The sequence below is a fragment of the Leptinotarsa decemlineata genome, unplaced genomic scaffold (assembly GCF_025532065.1).
Source record: "Leptinotarsa decemlineata unplaced genomic scaffold, Ldec_3_MD MMD2_P_RNA_scaffold_12, whole genome shotgun sequence".
Taxonomy (NCBI): domain Eukaryota; kingdom Metazoa; phylum Arthropoda; class Insecta; order Coleoptera; family Chrysomelidae; genus Leptinotarsa; species Leptinotarsa decemlineata.
Window position 1 is genome coordinate 2,347,067 of NW_027412526.1, and position 16,987 is coordinate 2,364,053.

General features: G+C 36.4%; 1 protein-coding gene across 1 annotated transcript in view; it reads right to left on the minus strand.

The window, feature by feature from the left end:
• Window positions 1–332: 332 nt before the first annotated feature.
• Window positions 333–16,987, minus strand: part of Nos (Nitric oxide synthase) — a 150,772-nt gene continuing 134,117 nt past the window's right edge. The window contains 10 exon segments of the mRNA XM_074171626.1: window positions 333–1,948; window positions 5,058–5,249; window positions 5,396–5,663; window positions 6,191–6,278; window positions 6,411–6,621; window positions 7,739–7,908; window positions 11,661–11,895; window positions 13,007–13,162; window positions 15,513–15,687; window positions 15,924–16,073. Coding sequence (XP_074027727.1) covers window positions 1,841–1,948; window positions 5,058–5,249; window positions 5,396–5,663; window positions 6,191–6,278; window positions 6,411–6,621; window positions 7,739–7,908; window positions 11,661–11,895; window positions 13,007–13,162; window positions 15,513–15,687; window positions 15,924–16,073 — 1,753 coding nt within the window. The 3' untranslated portion in view covers window positions 333–1,840.

Here is a 16,987-nt window from a genome sequence, read left to right on the forward strand (position 1 = left end):
CGTTCCGGAACTTTGGATCACCCTGTATATAATTGATAGTTTCAACTGCAGTACAAGGTGATCAAGGTGATCAATTGAAGAATCAGCAAAACAGTCGAGGAAAGTTCCTTCTTTGTAAATGCGATTATGGAATATGTTTGAAAATGATATTAACTCTCAAACATGTTATCGAAACATGTTCTGATATATTTTTCAAATGAAGTTTGTGGAGATCAAATCGTGAGATGTACTTTTTGAAATTGCTATGGATCTTCATCAAGTAACGACCCCATCAATCAGAAAAAAAAAGTTTTATGAGTAGCTGATAATGGATTGGAGGTAAAAAAATATCGTTTTTAATAGATTAGTATTTTTTCTTTATTCCATATCATACATAAATTCGATGATCAACATAATTATCAATAAAAAACACCAAGATTAGTAGTTTTAGCCATGCTCACCACCACAGATATATATTAAAAATCTTTATAATATACATGTCCATCACAATAAATATAATTTATATCTTGTTTAGTGCAAGTTCGAAATTTGAATTGATTTGTGCAAGAGAATTGAAAAATTTTACTACCCTAGAAGAGAACCTCTATTTTTATAATTGCCTCTTACTTTTTATAAATTGGTCATCGAGGGTAATAATAACAGTTTTTTAGAAAAAGATATTCAATAGCATATTTCAGGAGACCCCGAATGAATCTATTGATTCTTTTGGCGGATTTTTATTCAGATGGATCGAGGCTAAAGTGGAAATCCTAAGAATCTAACGGTTCTTAGAATCCATGACTGTTAAGATTTTTTATACAAACTCTAATAGTACGATACTGTTTAGAGTTTCAGAAATTCGTTTTTTCCATGTTCCCAAAACCAATCCTGGGCAAATGTGTCATACTAATATATTGGGTTTTGAAACGTTTTAACACATTCATTGAAGTTATAAAAAAAATGTTATGCCTACCCGGATGCGAATAATATTTATAAAATATTGAAAGTGCTGTCTATTCTCTAACACCTGCCCCGCAAAAACTTTACTGAATGGTCTTCACAGATATTTTTGATAGTCCAGTCGAATTATTAAACCATTTCAGAGTTCATTGTTATTCAGGTAGAAAGTCTAAAATGTTTTGCTTGGATTTGTACTACAAAAATTGTGAATATCAACCTAAAACTGTCGACTAAAACTTATTATGACTTGGAATGCCACTTAACATTGTTATTATTGCCCTCGACACCATTCAATTATCACCATACTTTGGCAAAACTTCCATAGGTAAATAATGACCTCAAACGCGTCATATGCAATTAACATTTATGTTGGTGTCGTTCCTTTTCGAAATAATTCGTAAAAACTAAAATCTGTCAGAACCCCATGGATCAGAGTTATTTAATCTCTGTGGGTCATAGGAAAAGCTGCCTACATTGCGTGGCTCTCGGTTCGTCAAACAAATTGACACTATTAGAAGTTGACTGAAGTTTTCCAAGTGAGCTGGTGATGACCAATTTCTTGACAGAATGTCCGATAAGCTATGCTTTCGCAGTTTCGTTATATGAAAACGTTAATTTATAAAAAACCCTCAAGTATTTACCGATCTCGCCAATTGACTGAATATGTGATAATTATAAAAAAACCGCTCCAAACAATTTTCAGAACCCCCACTACTTGATTTTCATCCAAAGAATCTTCCTGAAGCGGTTGAACATCATTCAGAAGTGGTATATTGTAGATGCATTAACTCTGAAAGCCGGGTTTGACAGACGGAAGATTATCAAACCTTATGTTCACAAGAGGAAACGTATTAATTTATTTTGATTATACTCTAGTAATGATCCTGGGTACTATTTAACGTTAAGGTTCCGATGCCATACGTATTCTAGCAGATTCCCTGGACCTGTTGTGAACTTCTGCCGTTCGTAAAGTAATGCCAAATATGTCTTCGTGGTATCTATTTTCGTCCTAAAACAGAATAATGATTGTTAAACATTACAGATGCATTTATGGAAACGGTTGAGTAGTATCAAACAATTAACCCAAGCCTCATATAGAGAGTTCTGATTCCTTGTAGGTTTTAAATTACATAGTGACCATTCTCGAACTCCATAGCAAAATTGGTATTACCCAGACCAAAAATACAAGAAAGCTAAATGAAAATGATACGCCAACATCTGTGCCCACTTTGGAGATAATTACTGCAGTGGAATCCACCAGTTCCCTCATTGACCAGACCGAGGCAGAAGAGTTCAGATGGAAAATTACAGAACAGTTGGATCGAGAACCAGTTCCAACATCTAACATCAGCAAGGAAGAACGTAGGGCTCTGAACGGCCTACGTAGAGACAACACCATTAAGATCCTACCTGCAGATAAAGGAAACGCTACTGTGGTAATGGATACCGTTCTCTACGAACAGAAGATCGAAGAGGTTCTGCAGAAGGGACGATACACAAAGATCGTACGGGACCCTACTGCATCAATCGAAAGGAAGTTGTACCAGATTTTGAAAAAACACCAAGTCTATTTTTCAGACAAGGAAAGATCATGGCTAACACCGCACCACAGTAAGCCCCCTCACTTGTATGGTCTACCCAAAATCCACAAGAAGGACGTTCCGCTTAGACCGATCATCAGCTCCAGAGATTCGGCTACTCAAAACTTGTCTAGATTTTTACTTTCCTTAATACAACCATTACAAGGAAACATATCGTCTTTTGTGAAGAATTCAAGACATTTTGTCGAACTACTAGGGTCAATTGAAGTCACACAGGAAGATCAACTAATTAGTTTCGACGTGGAAAGCCTTTACACCAACGTTCCGGTCGAAGAAGCACTCCAAATCATACAGAGAAAGCTATCCGAAGACGGGAACCTGAAAGAGACAACGAATCTACCTATAGAAGTAATTATGGAATTACTAGGATGCTGTGTACGAAACTGTTATTTCCAACTGAAGGACGAATTCTTTACACAAGATGAGGGACTACCAATGGGATCGCCACTTTCACCAGTCATAGCCAACATATATATGGAATGGTTTGAAACTCTGGCCATTGAAGAATCCCACAAGAAACCTCGAGTCTGGTTGAGATATGTTGACGACACCTTCATAATATGGAACCATGGGAATACTGAACTAGACGCCTTTCTGTAACACATCAACAGCGTGAGACCTTCCATCACTTTCACAATGGAGAAGGAAATCCACAATGAATTGCCATTCTTAGACGTTTTGGTGAAGAGGACCGACACTAAGTGGGAAACATCTGTATACCGAAAACCCACTCATACGGGACAGTATCTGAACCACGAATCCAACCACCATCAATCGACAAAAAGAGGAATCATCAAGACTCTATTAGACCGTGCTTTTGGGCTCTGTAATACAAAGGAAGGTCTCGAGAAGGAACTAGACATCATCAAAAACGATCTTCAGCGGAATGGATACTCCAAAGCGATGGTAGAAAAGACTTTGGCTAAAAGACAGCAGGAGCCTCGCAAGGAAGAGAAGCCGTCACAACCAGTGCTTGCACTTCCCTACATCAGAGGATTATCGGAGAGGATAAGAAGAATTGGTTCCAAGTACAACATTAGAACCTGTTTCAGATCCGGTAACACTATCCGTAGCAGCCTCACGAAAACCAGGCCCCCAAACGCGGACTGCGATTCCAAGAATTGCATTTACCGATACCCTGTGAGTGCGGAAAATCCTATATTGGTGAAACTAAGAGGCCATTGAATGTTCGCATTGCCGAGCACAAGAAGCACACACACCGAGGAGAAACCAGCAAATCAGGAATAGCAGACCATGTTTGGACCCATCAACACAACATCGAGTGGCCCCAAGCTGAGATCTTGCACAGAGAGGAACATTGGTTCAGGAGAAAATTTAAGGAAGCCGCATACATGTTGTCCAACAACGTATTCAGCCAGGCCAGCGTAGATATACGAAACATATGGAAACCCATCATCAAACGGAAAATGACCAACTCCCGCCAAATCGGTCATCTCTCACGGAATCAGTGAAGCGGAAAATAGAAAGTAGAGAAAGTGAAAGTATTTCAACGACCTATAAAATAGTCATCTCTCGGAGGAATCAGTCCAGTCATCACCCGAAGACGATTGTAGATACCAACAATCGAAACGTCGTGAACTAACGTGACTTGGAATCTCTACACTTTTTTAATTTTTATTATTTTCTTTTTTCATTCCTTTAATTTTTATTTATTCAATTATTATATTTTTACTTGTAGGTTACTTCACTATCATTTCATTTCAGGTTTATTGTTGCTTAATATAATTGTTATTTTCAACTATTCTTTTTTAATTATTCTTTTTTAGTTGTTTCAGGGATTTCAAATCATTTTATATAGTAGACAATGGAAGTCCGAACTAGTGAAAATGATAATGATAATTGTAGCAGAGATAACTCCTGTGGCAACAAAAGGATAAGCAAATGTATAGGGTCTTCTTTAACAATTTTGGAGACTTCGACTTATCGAAGCTAACACAAGCTAACAAGTCTGATGTAGTTCTTCCCGACCATCAGAGTGAAACTGATTAAAAATCACACGAATTATAAGTAACGTGTCTCTTTGCATTTCAACAGTTGAGAAACACATATAAAGCGGTTTCAAAGTCTGTAGAAAATATGGAGAATGTCGAGTTAACCAAATTCTTAGGTGTCTTCATTGATGAGCATCTTAGATGGAAAATATATTGCAATTTCATAGTAAGGAAACTGAATTGAATTTACTGTCAATCCCGAAACTTCAGAACTATGCTGTCTCAATCTCGAATGATACAAATTAATCAGGCTCAAGTCGAATCACCATTGAGATATGATATCTGTTGGTGGACTGCAGTTTTGGCAACTGATATATTTATTGCTCGAAAATATATTCTTCCATAGCCAATATTACCTCATATAGAGATGAATAAACACATTATCAACTTTGTGTAGTTTGTTGCTTTCAAAATAGACACATCCTAAGTTTCAACTCATTCGTACATAGTTTCAATAGAAGGCAAAGTCAAAAATTTTACGTTTCCTTTGATGATTATTACATACCCTGAGTAAAAGCATGAATGACTGGACTTGAGCGTCGGTCATTCCTCCATATTTCTGAATGATCGTCTTCAGCGTTTGGTAAACATGCTCTGCCATTGTACAGTCACCACAAACGTAAAAGTGTCCTTTTTCCATTACGAGGAAACGGTATATTTCGGCACCTTCCTTCATCGCCAGGTTTTGAACGTAAGTCTAGAAAAAAAAATCAACTGACGAAATTCTTGGAATGGAAAAGTTGTTCGGCGATTACAAGAAACAATTCCTCAAATAGTTATACCAGGAATAAGTTGAGCTATTTCAGATAGAACTATTCAGAAAGAAAGAAATGTTATCAGTACCTTTGGTACATCTTTTTCTCTCGACAAAGCTAGGAACACCCTGTCCAAAACTCCTAGTTTCAACATCTCAGACTTTTCCTCCTTGTACAGATCCATGTCGTTCGTCCTACAGCCAAAGAACAGCCACATCTTTCCTAGTTTCTGTTTGTGTTTCAACAGCTGCACTTGCCTCTGCTGCCAAAAGGCTCTGAAGGGAGCTATGCCAGTTCCAGGTCCGACTAGAATGACAGGTTTGGACAAGTCGTTGGGAAGATAAAAGCTCGGAGCACTGAAAATGTTGAAGTATTACTTCGCGAGTAATATATTGAGATTAAAAGTATAGTGTGGAAATACTCCTCACAAAACAGCTCATGTTTGACTTTGCATGACGAAACCATGGGAGTTTAAACGACTACCATTCAGTGTATCGAACAATCCAACTACTTGGCAAAAGTAAGAGTGGTTGTTTTCCGAATTGCCATGAATGGTGTCTTGAGCCCTTGACATATTTCGAAGGAAACAAACCATATTCAAGTAGTACATTACTGTGAGCTTTACACTGAAGAATTCATGAAATCGTTTTCATTTCTGTAACTTCATATATATTCTGATTTTGAAAATTCATTCTCAGAGAGCCCCGCAGAGGAGCTATTTTAAAATCGAAAGATCTATAAGAAATAAATCGTTTTTCTGAGAAAAACTGTTCCTGATCCCAACCAACCTATCTTTCGAGAATAATCCATTAGATCACTGGAGTAGTGATTTGATTACTCATACATCAATTTACTCACCTTAAGTGACAAATTCTTCACTTACCCTCTGACAAACATATTTATATCCGTATCCAGGGGAACATCCTGTAGATAGTTCGAGCAGACACCATAATGCATTTCTCCTTCTCCATCTGCGAAAACGAATACATTGATATAATTACATTTCTCCTTCTCCAACTACGAAAACAAATATGTTCGAAATATATTTAAAATATTTTAAAATATGACCTAATCAGTTTCACTTCTAACGAAATATGTCTTACCTTGCGTTCTATATACTACAACAGCTACGGTCAAGTGAACTTCGTTAATGTGCAGAGCCGGACTAGAAGAAATCGAATAAAATCTCGGTTGCAGGATGCTGAGTTGAGCTGCTAGAAGAGGAGCGTACGGTTTGACCGAAGGAAATTCTTCAAGAACCTCTAGCAGGTGGGGAAATCTCCAATGTCGCCAGTCCTCGTAAGAGGCAGAATCCTTGAATGTAAGTTAGTTTCAATAAACCCGTGATTCACGCTGACCACATTGATGTTTTGATAGGGCGATTTTTGGTTTTTCAAGGTCATAGATTTGTATCTTTTGAACACCCTGTTGAAATCTGGTTTTCAGTTGACCAGCTGAAGCCACTTTACAAACGACAACCCTGATGAGTTGAAACTTGTGAGAGCTAAGGATTATCGGGGTTTTCCTGTTTAACGTGCGATACCTAGCACCACAACTGAATTTTATTTTGAAGCCAAACGAATCTTTGCTATATGATTCACCGAATTGGATCGTTATAGAATCATTACTGTGAACAGTAGCCTTGTTAGAATGCCGCAAATATTATTATGAAAATTTTTGTTGCACATCTGAAATGAAACGCATCGTCTACTTGAGTAGACTTCAAGTGAAAATGATTAAAACAGAAGTGTTATGAGAAATAAAAAATTTAATAGATAATACTGGCTAAACTTCACCTTTGAGGTACACTAAGCAACCTGAAAAGCAGAAGAAAACTGGCAAAAAACCTTTCGAAACAATTACGTTCATTGTGTAGCCTTTTCTGTGAATATCTGATTCCATTTTATAATGAATGTTTGAAGTGAAAACTGAATATGAAAAAGTGTTTTTGTATAATTCGATGTACGTATAAGCTTATTTTTTTCCAAAGTATTTTTTCTTTCGTATACTTCAATATTAATTGATAGTAGTTGTTTTGAGAGGGCTTTTTCATGCAATTTATCTACATATCTTCGTGTAGAGTTCATTTTGAAATTATTTGCTTTCTTTGTTCCTTTGGGAGATTCTCACGTGTTTTTCTATAAAGATGGAGAAGTAGAAAACCTTTCATTCCCAAATAATCTGTAACTTTCTTCCATTTTGAAGCTTTCTGTATATAAACCGACTCAAAAATGATATAACTGTAATAAATCTTGATAATGAAGAATAAATGAAATGGCATTATTCTGAGTTCATTATTTACTAAATAGTTCATGAGCTGGTGTAGATGTTTTGTACAATATATTCCTAAATGTTGCTCTTGAACCAAACAAATCACAATTTTCCAATAATTTCACCTAAAATTTATGATATTTCCGAAATAAGTACTCACAGATGCAAGCAAATTGAGTTTTTTTTGCTCTTCCTCGTCTGTGGCGATTGATGCGAAGTGCTGCAGCAAATTTGGCGACGGTGGCGTGGTAATATCCAGATAAAGAGTAAATAGTTCTCTGACCGAACAGGATGGAAGCCGTTCATGTGGTTTCCAGCTTTTCATGACACCTGAAATGTGAGAGTGATAAACAGTAGGTAATATCTCATCTGACGAGGAAATAATCAATTATAATAAAATGTTCATTGTTCTGAAATGTTTGCTAGGCAGTTCCGTTTCTTTATATGATGATGATGTCTTTCAATTAGTCCATGAAATGGAAATGAAAATCTCTCCTAATGAGGACCATTACGATACAGGTGAGTAGCAATTCTGAAATTAATATGTTATAATTCTATGTTTATTTATGTATTTTTTTATTTTTTACGATCGTACTGATATACTAACATTGAAACGCCATGGAGGATGGGAGTCTTCAACTGTAGCCGAAGGCTACATTGAAGAATCAATTTCTGAAAAGTGGAATAGCGACTCAAAGGTGAACCAATAGCGAATAGCGACTGTAAGGTGAACCAAGTACTAGTACTGAAAACTTGATCACGATTCGAAAAAGAGTTTTGAGTGGTGAACACACTAGGAGAGATATAAAAACCGAAAGATACTGAAAATTAAGTTTATCCATCTATTAATAGGACAACTTGCTTCGATTGCGATTGAAATTACCTCAAAAAATTAAAAATGTGTTAAAATCATTTTTATGGCACTCATGACATGCAACAAAAATGCAATTTCTGCACTAGTTACACAATGAACTATTGCCTGTTGTCAGAATAGAAAAAGTTCAGTTATTCATAAAGAGTAATTTGAAAGGGCTGACACTGAATCAGTATTATGAATATTGATTAATTCAATTGAAGTAATAGCTACACACGATTTTGCCAAATCTACACCTACATAGGTTCCCAATAAAGTACTGAATTGAATAATGGTTTTAAAAAATCATTGAATTTCGAGCAGTGACGCTGTTAATATTAATTAATATTAATTTTCCAATTCCTTCGCCAAAAATTCAAATATAAAACTCGATGTTTTGCAGTACAGTATTTATTCGCTTAGAATTGGAGTGAAACTACACCTAAACATATTGCCAATATAATATTGAATTGAAGAATAGTTGAAAAAAAATGATTGAATTCTAGGACCCCGGTAATTTTTTAAAAAAATTGAATTTCCGGCTCCTTCGCCAAAAATTCAAATATAAAAATCGATGTTTTGCTTGCAGTATAACATTTATTCGTTTAGTATCAGAATGAAAATATAACTTCACACGTTGCCAATATAATATTGAACTGAAGAATGGTTGAAAAAAATGATCGAATTCTGGACGGCCAAGCTGGTAATAAAAATACCAATTTGAATTTCCCGTCCCTTCGCCAAAAATTCAAATATTAAAATAGATGTTTTGCTCACAATATAGCATTTATTCGTTTAGTATTACAGTGAAACTACACTTCACACGTTACCAATATAATATTGAACCAAAGAATAGTTGAAGAGGAATAAATGAATTCTAGACAGCGACGCTGGTAATAAAAATACAAATTAGAATTTTCTAGCTCCTTCGCCAAAAAGTTTAATATAGAAAACGATGTTTTGCTTGCACTATAGCATTTATTCGTTAGTATTAGAGTGAAACTACTCCTTCGCACGTTGTCGATATAATATTCATTCAATGAATGGTTGAAAAAAAAAGGTTGAATTCTAGGCAGCCACTCTGGTGATAAAAAATTTAAAATGAAAATTTTCCAGCTCCTTCGCCAAAAATTCAAATGAAGAAGATGTTCTACGTGCAGTATAACATTTATTCGTTTAGTATTAGAGTAAAACTACACCTTCATATGATGTCAAAGTAATATTGAATCAAAGAATGGTTTCAAAAAATTACTGAACTCTGGACAGCCACGCTGGTGATAAAAATACCAATATAAATTCTCCAGTTCCTCGGACAAATAATCGAATTGAAATATCGATGGTTTTCTTTAACTATAGCCTTGATTTGTTCAATATTGAAATAAAACTTAAGGGTATATTTTCTATTACTTCCATCAAGATTATTTCAAATCTACACCTACACAGGTTGCCAGTATAATATGGAATAAATTATGGATAAAAAATAGAATTCTGGGAGGTAATATGTTAATACAAATACCATTATAAATATGTCAAACCTTCGCCAACTATTCAAATACATGAAAATCGATGTTTTGCTTGCACAATAACATTTATTCGTTAGGTATTGAAATAAAACTTGAATATATTTTCTACTGACTACATCAGGATTTTCTCAAATTTACACCTTCCCAGGTCACCGATATAATACTGAATAAAATAATGATTTTATAAAAAAATTGAATTCCGGGCGCTAACGTTGTTGATAAAAAGATTATAAATTTTTCTCGCTCCTTCGCCAATTTTCGAATATAAAAATCGGTGTTTTGCTTGCTTCACTATAGCATTTATTCGTTCATTATTGAAATAAAATATATTTTCGCCAAACAGTGAGCAATTGAAAATCGAATCACGAGAAAATACAATTGATGATATGATGAATTTTCAGGTTTTTCTTAGCAGAAAGAATAACGTTATTTCACGAAACATGATGTTTTTGTTCATTCGCGGCACGTATATGACATGAAAAATGAAAATTCGGATTCAGAAATCCATTGGAAGTACTTGTAGTTCTTCTGAAATGCTGAAAAAGTATCTCCAACCGGTATGAGAAATGAATATATCGAGTAAAGTTACTGCCCAGCTATGTGGCGTGTTTGCGAACTTTTGTTTTATGTAATTAGTCTGAACAGAATGTTCATGACAGGTTCTTTCAAATTAATTATGCGAACTCATGAAAATTACTTGTTTCCTTTGTTGGGTACATCAGATAACAATTCGATGAAATTAATTGAATAGTTCAAAAGTTCATTGTACTTTCCAATTTGCATAATGATAAGGAAGCTTTTTTTGAAATTTTCATTTTGGAAAACTGTGAATATTTTTAAAATCACCCGTTTCCGGAATTCAAAAAAAAAACATGCTCATTTAGCACGAAAAATAGTACACAGTCACACAATTTTCATGTGAATTGAATCATTTTTACGAGAGAGAGAACACAAAAACAAAAAAACTGTTTTTTCTCTCAAAATTTCAGCTTATTTTATGTTATCTACAACTTTTCTGAAAATAAAATTGCCTCAGTAGGTCAAACTATACAAAAATCGCAAAAATTCATTCTCATTTCCCAAACATCACCCTCATTTCACCGTTTCAATTTATATTGGTTCAATCATGCTTTTTCTATTTACTCTTCTATCACCCACACCGAATTTTGTGACTTTTTGCCTGTTATAATTTATTTTGACAACAAAACTCATTTGAAACAGCCCGTTCATCGAATTCACAATGTTTCTATGGTCAATAATTCCAAAAGAGAATACTGAAAGCCATGTTTCAGAAAGCAAGAAGTATCCCTCCAAAGCAATATTTCGTAAATCAGTTATATGTATATTGATAATGAAAATCTATGTTCGGTATTCCCCGGAGCGTAAGGCAAAACCAATGTCTCGTTAATATCGTGAAAGGGCCGTAGATGGCGATAAATCACTCTTAGGGGCCTTGTTGTGCCGAAAGATATAGCCTGAGACCGTTATACTGGACTTGCTGTCAGCATATTATAATTCATTCGCATTGTTGTTTTCATTATTATTATTCATACCTTTCACTGGAATCTGCAGACTCACTTCAAGACGTTCATATACAGTTTTTTACATGACTTTTCAGTTACACTGGTTGTTGGGAGGGGCCGCGATAAGCTCATGCCCCTTCTTGGAAACAGCCTGAACTAACTCCAGTTTTTTCAGTAACTCACCATTAGAAGTATGCGTTTCCTGAAGGATCTGCATCTCGACAGGAACATCAGGATCTGTCACACCTTTCAGCCTCTTGATTATCCCGTCCACCAAGTCCGACCTATTTTTAGCGAACACCCCGAGATGATCTCCCGGTTTGTACGGAAGACTGCTTCTAAATTCCAACAGCAAAGTAGCTTTCGTTGATTTCTCGCCGTGTAGATTGGTTCTTCGAAGCAGTTTGGACACAGAAACCTACACAGAAAGAGTTGTGTTGCTGAAGTTTGACGATCATAAAATGACACGAATCATTATTATATGTATGTATGAGCTTCTCTCACAAAGCCAATATAAGAATTTCAAAGATGAACCAAGCTCTCAGAGGCAATTCGCTGCGAAGCCAAGCTTCTACATCGATCACCAAGCAATATTCGTGTTCTGTTTTCCTCTGTAGTTCTCACTGCTAGACTACCAAATGAAGTTTTGATCTACAATCAGAAAGCGCTGTTTCGATCTGCCTTAGATCTCATCAGTAGCATTCCATGAATGGAATACTAGATTCAACTGTCCATGAAGTCGATTTGCTATCAGTGACATAAAAAATAATGGAAGGAGCCGTAAACTACCATATTCTCGAATATTCGGAAGGCTTTCAGTGATTTAGAATTAGGGCGGAAGTAACCAGGTTCATTTCAATACTACAGAAACCCAGGCATCGGGTTTCTGTATATAAACGTCTTCCAATCAAATATAATAATGACAGGCCAGGCAATTTTGCTTTATGCTTTGACGAGTTTGTTGGGGGTTGGAATGGACACCAATATTCCTTGGCACAATCATGTCGCTGGAATTGCTAAGTCTGCTTCTCAAAAGCTTGGAACACTGCTCTGAACCAGAAAACTGTACACACCTTAGCAACTTTTGATGCTTCATAAAGTTCAGAGTGGACCTTCTTAGGAGTATTATTTTCATGTATGGAGCTGCGCCCCTAAGCATGTCCTGAAGCTGCTATATTGTATCAAGAAAAGAACCATCCACCTGATTGGAGACGTGAACATCACTTGCAACCTGGATAGTCTGGAACATCGATGAAAGGTTGAAAGATTTGTCTCTCTTCTTCAATACTTCCACAGGAAGTGTTCAAGTTCAAACCTCCCTTTACAAAGAAACCATCTGTGGGATAGTCAGACGATTTGTTCCGCAAATATCAAAAGAAAACTAGCTTCCAACTGCCTCCATTGCAAAGTAAGTAGATGAAATTAGAGCCCAAGAGCGAAGCATCTGTAGACTGGTGTTGAATCACGAATGCTTTTGGTTCCATCAAATGTTCAATTTGTTTATATTTCCTATAAATATATTTCTGTACCTTTTTGTTATGACATTTTGACAATCCCACTGGCGCCGCCGTAGCTCTTGATTCTACAAATCTCACGTTTTGCGCTGTGAGAGATTCGCTCTGAAGAGTCATCGTAGCTTCCAAGAGAGTATCATCGTCATCAAGACAGAAAGTCTCGCAAGCAACCTGGAAAATTAGAAGAGCAACTTGTTAATGAAGAAAAACTTTGCCTTTTGTAGAAAATAGTGAAATGTTGGACATGTATTTAGCAACCAACTAATTCCTGGAAGAAATCATGACAGATTGAAATGGCAAAAGTAATATTCAGCAAAATCTTTTTTGTACTCATAAGATAGTAGATTTCGAGGTTACTATGAAGGGTGAAATTAGAAGGCAGAAAAAAACTGATGATCTGGAAAGAGAATAATGAATACAATAGAATTAATGGATCACAAATTTCAAAAATTCGAAGTAAACAATATATGAAAGTTCAGGAGTATAAATATGCCACTGTACAGAGCAATATTCAAAACTTTAATGATAGACGAAAATGGAGAAGTAAAGAAATAAACGGGATTTACACAAGCGCCAAATGAAGTTATGGATGAAATCGAAGAGACCAGGAGAACAAAATTATTCCAAATATGAAAATGAAATTAGAAAATGAAAGGACAATTGAACATTACATTTTACCAAAAAACTTTCTTGAGTTTCTTCAGATTATTCTCCGATATATTCCCAGCTGAATGTATCGATATTAGAACGAAATACCGATTCTCGTGAGGTGAATCAGTGAGAGCTACTGATTGACGGGTTGATTCGAACTGTTGCAGGACAATTGCTTGTTGTTGATGGAGAATATCTGCCGGACTATTTCACTTGTCTGGACGAGCGTGTTTGGCGTCATCTTAGCTCTCGAAGAAAGTGTGAGCAATAGCTCTGATCCGCTCGAAATTGTTGTTCACTGTTTGGATAGCTGGCACGACGAATGAAGGACCAGGCACCGCTTCAACCACAATAGTGTCCTCGTCGGTGGTGACCAGTGTATCCATTATGGGTGGTGGGGGAATATCCCCAACGACAGGTGTCGGAATCTCTTTCATCACTGCAGGAGTCGGTGGTGGCAGTGCTTCAATCATTGAAGCCGGCATTTCCATCAACAACAGCCTCTCCGGTTCATCTTTAGGTGGTACCGTAGGTACCACTATTGGTGTACCGATTGGGAATGACCTCTTTGATGGTTTCATCGCAAATAATCCTATACTTGCAAAATGTACTATTTTCAGACCGACTGTTTTCAACCGGTAGCCAGGATGGTGCTACTGCCGTAGCATCACAAGGGGCATTTGGCATAAAGATGAGCATATATTAGTAAGAGAAACTTTCTGGAGTGCACATGTCTCTCTCCATACCCAGAAGCTGTGACCACCCCACCACTCATCAACTTGATGAGGAAGGACCGTTCATCAGTTGGTGGATCTTTGAACTTTGAAGACATATCTTTCAAGATCACCTTGATGATATTATCAGTCATTGAGATACCAATAATTACGTGAAAGTGGTGTGGGGAGCCCTAAAATCGGCTGTAATCACCAACTTGAGTGTGGTGATCAACTTTTCATGAATATATTCATTGTATTGGTGAGTTTTATTTGATTTACATATTCATTTGAGTTGTATGAGTAGAGTTGGGGTTTAGTTACTATCATAATCATAATATCAAATTGAAATTGTGAATTTCTGTAGAAGTATTCATACAAAGTTTGAATATTCAGTATGAGTGACGGAAAACGAGTTTATATTCAATTCCATTGGTTGAATTTGATTAGGACAGTGACAGTGCTTGACATTGTAAGGATGATGCATAACTAGGCAATGAGAGTCATATATAATTGAAGAATAATGACACTTAGATGTTATTTTTAGGATGTCAGTGAAATAGCTGTTGCGAAGAACCATTTCATTGCTGTGAAACTGTGTTTTGGTGGTCTAATTTTCAATATTTCCACCATTTCATCGGTTGGAAGAGAATAATCAGAAAAAAACAACGATTTTAAATGAAATGATTCATCGCAAACAGTCTAGTTTTCAAATACAATATTGAGAATCAATGAGAAGAGAAGGTACCAATAAATGGCCTCAAATGCAAATCTTCATGAGATGTTTCAGTAGACGTTTTATACAGATTCTGGGATCAAATCCCAAGCCATGTCTCATGGTGCTTCATTTTGGTCATTTCCGGACCTCCAAACAGAACATTGTGCAACACACAACCGATATTTATTCTATCCATTGTGATTGGCTCTACGACGTCACTCTGTACTATAAATTAGGATGGGTGTTCCACAAAGTTCCGTTCGGAGATCCGAGAATGACTAAAATGAAGCACCATGGTCCTAGAATCTGTATAGTACATCTACTTGTTCAATATCGAATATTTCATTCTCCCTTTCTGGTATAACAACAAATGATCTATCATCAACCTCAACTCAATCTGTGTATTGGATTTTGTTTTCAAGAAATACAATGTTCCTACCTGGAAAATTTGTGGAGCCCACTTCCTAAACGCCTGTTCCTGCCCGCATAATTCATCTCCGGACGCCATCTTCAACAGTCTTTCTCCACCCAGCTCTCCCAGTAGGTTATCCACGTACTTACCAAAAGCGCAGAAGTTCGGATAGGCGCTCGAGCCAAGGGCAAACACGGCGAACCTAGATTTCAATAAACCGTTATCAGAACAAAAAATGACTCCGATCAACATCTAGTCGTTCATATCCATGCGATATATGAAACATGCTTCGATTGGTACGGTATCATCAGCGTGCAAGGCTCATTCCAAACAATATTTCGCAGTAATGAAGCATTATACAAATCAACTTTTGGCAAGGTCAAGAAAATAATTCACAGCTCTACTTGGCATTGTAAACAAGCCGTGCCCTATTCTTACCTAACATTACTAAGAGGACCAAAGGTGTCCTCTATCAAAGGCTCGCTCAGTACCGAACCCCTCAAAGAATTGAGCCTGTCGAGTTTTTTGTGCCTTGTTGCTATTTCTGATTGACTGTTGGCTTTGATGAAGGACTTTGAGGATGCCATACTGATTTTGAAAAAAAATATGTATTTGTTTATATCTGCCATTATGGAGTCATCAAAGGTATGAGAAGGAGTTCATGATTTTGTTTGCTTTTTACTATGTTAGGGTCGTCAGACCCTTTGAAAAAACCTTCAACTTCATGATACTCATTCCATCATATTCCCTCCATCAGATTGTCAAGACCGTCTGATGGATATTTGTCATATTTTTACAGACATACTTTGGGTTTTCCATTAGTTGTCCACCTTCTGAGATACAGGAACAAAGAAAAACTACCCCCAATCACCCCTTTGTTGCAGTGGCATCAACTGTGGTCGACGTTATACAACCATATTTTATTGTGGTGTACTCTAAATGGACAATGTCCAGTGATAGACCCCGTAATTATTCCAAGCTAGCTCTGTAGGACTGAAGCAGATCTTTTGCCCCTTTGCAGAGGTTTACCCATGTTCATTGCCAGGTGTATTTTCACGTTACTATTTATTATGAAAGTACAATTGAAATAGACAAAAAGAGGAAAATGGAAACAACTTTCCTAATGAAGGTGTTTTTCAACTCAACCTGGAAATAGCAATAACTGGGCAATACAAAAAAAAAGCAGGTTGACAGTGATACTTTGATGACAAGATCAGAAAATTTGCTAATGCAACCACTGTGGAAACCTCCTTTCTGTATTGGCAAGTTCGGGAACGGACAAGTTACTAGACAGTTGAGGAAGTTTTTAGTCTCCTTTTGAAATATTTATTTGTATAAGATCGAAACTCACAGGATAGTTGACTATAATGGTTGGGTGCATTAATAGAGAAGCAGCGAAATAAGATGGAGGTTTTTTGTTTGGGGATGATTGAAAGAACTGTTTCGTGTGGTGAAACTAATAATTGAGGTTTTGAGAATGTTCTCAGTTTCTTTAGTAGGTA